We start from the raw sequence: 6,294 nt of genomic DNA on the forward strand, positions 1-6,294 counted from the left end.
ATGCTAACAACGTGGTGCGGTGCAGCACTTTGATAGCTTGTACATTTGTACTTTTTGGCATGCGAAACAGCTTTGTACCAGAGAGATGTAAACAGAGATATATACTGATGAGTGACCACAACTCTGTTCACTCCAACTCAATTCCTCTTACTTGTAAATGGTGGGTGACAGGCAATTCAACTGATTTCAAAAACATGATTAGACAATCGATGTCTGTGCACCAGTGATTTGATTTAAATGATATACACTCAACATTACATCACATTAAGGGGACGGTTCATGAACGCATGGTTTGGGGAAATTAACCAAATTAACCAACATTAGCATGAATAAGTTGGTGAGGGTATTCTATATGTCGGTTTTGATATAGTTTGAGATAGCCTAATTGCCCAGACCTACGTCCTCCAGTGCAGTGACGGAGCAGTCAGGCAACACGCAGGTCTGTCAGGGAGACATTCAACATGCCTTTTCCTGAGCCACATCTTGAAAACCTGTGTGTCAGTGCATGCATGCGTGCGTGCGTGCGTGCGTGCGTGCGTGCGTGTGTGTGTCTCTCAGTGTGTGTCTGTGTCAGTATGTGTCTGTGACGTGTGTGTCTTTGTGTATCAGTGCATGTCATTGTGTGTGTGTGTGTGTGCGTGCGTGCGTGCGTGTCCGTCAGTGCGTGTTAGCGTGTGTCTGTGTACCACCTCATTTATACGCCGTTGAAAATCTATTCTTTTGGCAGTCAAACTACTAGACTAAGTAATCAGTTATTAACAGCGTGCGACTCTGTTATACGACTAAGCATAAATTTTAATCCTGCTCACGGACGCCTGACTGACACATCTACCACAGAGTGTTCTGTTTTCCTGCTTTGGTCTGCTACACAGCATGGTTTGGCCTGTTGCACAGTAATGCTATTTGCAAAGGGGAAAATTAATATTGCGTTCCTGGCTCTAATCTATTTAACTTGATTGAGATTAACATCCCTCTAACTCATTCTAATATGCAGGAAAATGGCTCACTGACAGCCAGGCCAACGAATCCATGTGAGAGTGACCTGAATTACAATGTTACGGTATAAATGGATTGTATGTAAATTGGACAAACAGAAGAAACTTTTCAATTTAATTTCCCAAACTTTGACATATTTCTCATTACATTAAAATAGTAAACATACCTCTCTCTCTCTGCTTCTTAAATGTTTTTCTCTCCCTCTCACAAACACACAATTTCTATTAGACATAGACACAGACCAATTTTAAAACCTGTCAACTCATGTTTGCTACAGAAAAATGTGAAGAGAAAGATGCTAAGGAAAAACATGAAAAAAAAGAGTTCAGATGAGCTGGCTTTCTGGATTTCAATGCATACTATTTTGCTTTTACTCTCTAAAATTGTAAATCCAACCACACTTTTTCACTCTATTCCCCTAACGTGACAGCAGGGCTTCTCATACTAAGTTCTTCTCAGTGTGGTTGGACACAAAGGACAGAGCTCTGATCGATCAGTTCACCCTTGCACTTTTCCCTTTTCTCTTAGTGCACCTCTGCTTTAATGACAAATTATGTAGTCTGTCCACCAATTGGCCCTGACATGAAGGCCTACAACCATTCTTAAATGTGCTTATGCATGTGTACAAGTGTTTACATCATTTTGTCAAGGGCAGATTCGTGGCATTGAACACACAAGTCACCCTTGAATCAACCCGGAGATAACATCTCAAAATGTTTAACTTGTCGCACATTCCATGAGGCACATTCAGGCCTATATCCTTTCGCCGCTATTTAAACACACACAACGTCTTGCAAAAAGTTGTTAAGAAGAGATATGCTCTGGCACATACAGGCAGTGACACACAATGTAAGACCAGTGCAGGCATGCAGGTGTATCGAGCTCATACTAATTTAACTCTAGTTTTGTACAAGTTACAAATGGATAAATGAACACTGTGAGGATTTTACTTTGTATAGCAGGGATGTACATACATTACGTTTACCAGCATGTACCAGTTCAAAGGTCACTGTCTGAAATCTGAAACTTATTTTAAATAATAAAAAGGTTATTTTAACCCATCTGTATGGAAGTGTATGTTTCAACAATATAACAAGTACTTCTGCAGCGGTTGAAGGTGGTCTCCCAACGTGAGAAATCTAAACCCTGGTGTCAGGTAGGACATCTACTGGTTGACAAGTAGTACTGCCTGAAGCTTATGACCACAATATCTCCCCTGCCTAAGCAGGGATTTCCTCTTACGTGAACGGTAGAAATTTGGTTTCTCACGCAGAAGGCCTGAGTTTGAATCCTGTGCGGAACATAGAAATTACGAATTGCAGCTTTAATTGTCTGCATGTGGTGGATTAGAGGGGGGGGGGTTGCGTGTGTATGAGCAGGGCCGTCTGCCAGACGTTCTGGGCCCTGTGACAAGATATGATACCAGGCCCCTTTAAACATAAACTGAAAATGATATTAATACTGCGGGCCCCCATGTACAGTAACCCTCGGGCCCCACAAATCATTATCACTTTTCATGGCTCTATGGCAGCCATGTGCGTGAGCATGCATGTTCTCACTGGTAATCTGAGCCTTGTCGAGAGGCAAGGTAAGACCACCTCAGCTTTTCCGTCATTTCCAGTGGGCTCAGCGGGCAGTAGGTTTCGATGCACAAAGGGGCTTAATGAGAGGGTGGGGGACCCCTGTGTTGTTTTTAGCAGTGTAGCAGTCAGCCACAGGGCTGAAGTGTGAACATTACCGCCACCACCGGGACTGAACAAAATGCTTCTCTAAACCCCTCCCCGTATATTCTACCAGACACTTCCATCTGGGGCAGAGCGATATGACTTCAAATCAATATCATGATCATTTCAAACTTTTACCTCGATAACGATTAATGAAGGATTTTTTTTTAAATAGTGAAAATAGCAGATAGAAGCTTTTGTAGATCGGCAACTTTCGCTATTTTTGTACGCCAGTAGCGCCACCATTAAACAAAGTATGAAACATTGGGATTGCTTTATCCCTGCAAAAAATTTGCTTCTCGATTATTCGGTTATAAGTCAGTTATTGGTTTTAAATGTTGGTTTTGATACATTTTGGGTTAATTGCCCAGCCCTACTTCCATCCCATCTCTCCTTTTCACCGTCCCTCCCTCCTTCCTTCTCTTGCTCTCTCTTCTTCCTGCTTTGCATTGTGACAGCTGATCGTGCCTGTCACTGACATCGCCCCTCTCATCCTCACATCTGCTCTGTCCCTCCTTTCATCTACTTCCTGCCAGCAAGTCTCAGTGGCACAGTAATTGACTTACCCTGTGACCAGCTGCAACTTTCTTTAACGTTAATGTAAGCCCACTAAGCCCAGTCAACACTAACAGTAACACCAATGATTCCCAATCACAACACAACTCATTGAAACTTGCAACCACTTACAAGCACAGAATCCCAAAACTGTGCTGACTTGCAACGGGTCAATTCAGACAGCTGCAACTGGCTGCGAGTTCCAATGAGTTGCGTTGCGAATCTTTGGTGTGGACTGGGCTTTAAGCACCTCTATACAAGAGGTGGATATGTTAGACATGAGAGGTAGTGATTGTCAAACATGATCCCTGCTCCCCTCTACTCAGTGGGGTCAGATGACCTGCAATCTGATCACCGGTGACCATGGAAAAGCATGATCACACCAGGAGTAGGTCTGTTTGTAGGCAAGGGTCCATCTGACCTTAGCAAACCACAACACGTCACCTGTCTGTCAATCTGCTAGTGATCTTAATCTGTCTGCTTGTCACAACATGTCAGCTTGTCCAAGACTAGGCCAACCCCGCCCACACAGTAAGCCACAGAGTCAGGTATATGACTCTTGTGACCAAGTGCATACATACGGTATGCCAGTCTGACTGTGCTTGCAAGGAAATATTATAGTGCAATACCCAGCCTGCTGTATTAGTCACACAATAATACGCGGCAGGACCCCTGCATCAGTTTGTGCGTCAGAGCATTAACACAAAAGAATGCTTAGAAAGTAGGTTAAGCTTTCTTATGAACCGGAATTTTTTCACATGATGGCTGGCATGAATATCCTACAAAGAATGTGGTATGGTTACTTTTCAAAACCATTCAAATGCGATGCCATTCAGATTGGCATGTGAATATACGCACGTGTGACGCGTTGTGGCCAGAGGATCACCCGGCTGGTGGCATGGAATGCGCTGTTGTCCAGTGCACGTCCATGCAGTACCCCACTGACCACTGTGTACAGTAGCCAGGCTACATCTGGGCTCAGCAGTGCGCTGCATACAGCAAGTGTAGCTTGCCTTGGCCTGAAATAGGCTACTATTAAGCCCACTCTATGCTTTACACCAGTGGTTCTCAAAGTGGGGTCCTTGGGGGGGTTCCAGGGGGTCCTCAGCAAAAGTAGTTAATATGGCGTCACAATCATTTTAACCACTTTATCTATTTATAGTTGGCTATTCAAAAAATGCAGATGCACAAGCTCACAGCGTGTCACTTCGTGGAGTGCTGTGAGCTTGTACATCTGCTATTTTTGCAAAAACATTTTTAGATATCAAAAAGGTTTTTTTTTTCTTTTCTTTTTTTTCTCTCTTCTGGGGGTCCCTGGCACAAAACCTTTTCAGATGGGGGTCCGCGGCCAAATACTTATAAATTCGGGGGTCCTTGACATGAAAAAGTTTGAGAATCACTGCTTTAAAGTTTACACTTAGCAGCAAATTAAAATAAAACCAGCAACATGCCCTGCCGTCGTTTGATGTGAGATGAAGAAATGAACACACCTGCCTCCAATAGCCTAACTGACTGGGCACCAGTTTTACAGCATTAATATGCCTTGTTTCTGGTTCAGGGTTAATCTAAGTGTTGGCCATAACAAGTGAAATATTTATTACATGTTCTACTGTCTCTACCTTTATGATGCTGCTTCGGCGCGGAGCTGCTTTCACCGACTCCAGGAGGATGGCGTCGGTGTCCTGACCTCCTCCACCACCGGGGAGGACCACGCCGCTCCGCCGGCCACGGGACGCTCTCGGCGGGACGAACTCGTCTTCATCGCGCTCCGACATGATGTCGACAAGAAGAAAGAACGAAGCCTTGGTTCTCAAACTTTGCGGGAGAAAAATCAATCTAATCGGCGAACTTTCTCCTGGTTGTTTTTGGCTGCCATTTAAATGAGAGCTGGGTTCGTGGTGCGAGAGACTCTGAGGCAGCACTTTTCTAAAACATTTAATCCAAGTAGGCTAGGGGTCGCTCATCTGTGACCAGACCAGAAGAACCTGAACCAGTGACTCAAAGCCTCCTCAATTGTGTCCAGAGACCATCGCGACAAAAATGTTCAGAATCACAGTTCAGAATCCGTGGCTCGGTCTATTCAGCAGCTCAACTGAAATGAACAGAACAGAACATCAGCCCCACAGTCTTCTCTTTTTAAAAGCAGACCATTACAGGCATATGTAGCAACTTTGTAATGAACGGGGATTGATGATCATGATGGGGTGCAGCCCCCCTGGGATGTGTTGTTCTCCCATGCAACAAGTCGCTTTCTCTATATTAGTAGTCTCTCTCCGTGAGGTGCGGGTCTGTGCGCTGAGATGTGTGCCGTCAAAACATTTACTTAGGAGTTGTAAACAACCTGTGGTCTTGGTGGAAAAACATGTGGCAAAAAAAATTTACAAAACAAAAACCTGGGGGGGGGGGGGTCTGGCTTGGATGTACCCAGATATTGGCGTTCCAAAAGCCTACCTTTTTCCTCCCCAGATCGGTTTCAAAGTGCTGAAGAGGGTTCAACGCTGTGTGGTGCTCGCTCACTCACTCAGGAAGCGAGCCCTCATGTTCCAACGGTGTACACACACTGCGTGCGCTGAACGGGAGCCCGCAGCAGTTGTAAGTCTGTAGGGCTACTACTCTGAGCAACAACAAGCCGACTTTTGACGAGAATGAGGAACACAACTGACAGCTGCACCGCCTCTCGTCCGTTGATCTGCCTTCATCCATTCGCCCTGCTCCTCCCTCCCATTACCCCGGGCCACAAAGCATGAGTGACGCGCGGTGGAGCCAATGCGCTCCACCATGTGGAGACTGGTGTAGTGGCTCCGGAGCGCTATGGGTGGAGAGGGGAGTGGTGGCTCTAGTCTGGAATGCCTCACTAGACTGGTACGGTTCCAGATGTTCCCTTAGTTACGGCAGTGTGGTTCTGCTGGTTCTCAAACTTTTTCATGTCAAGACCCCCAAAATAATAGCCTGTGTTTTTGGTAATGTCTTGTATGTTAAAAAGTAAAACAAAATAAAAATGAAAATAACAGATCTAGCT

General features: G+C 44.9%; 1 protein-coding gene across 1 annotated transcript in view; it reads right to left on the reverse strand.

Moving 5' to 3' along the window:
- Positions 1 to 5,888, reverse strand: part of plcl1 (phospholipase C like 1) — a 91,510-nt gene extending 85,622 nt beyond the window's left edge. The window contains exon 1 of the mRNA XM_080412296.1: positions 4,895 to 5,888. Coding sequence (XP_080268422.1) covers positions 4,895 to 5,050 — 156 coding nt within the window. The 5' untranslated portion in view covers positions 5,051 to 5,888. The remainder of the gene's footprint in view (positions 1 to 4,894) is intronic.
- Positions 5,889 to 6,294: the final 406 nt, after the last annotated feature.

This window comes from Gymnoscopelus braueri (genome assembly GCF_963280865.1).
Source record: "Gymnoscopelus braueri genome assembly, chromosome: 18".
Taxonomy (NCBI): domain Eukaryota; kingdom Metazoa; phylum Chordata; class Actinopteri; order Myctophiformes; family Myctophidae; genus Gymnoscopelus; species Gymnoscopelus braueri.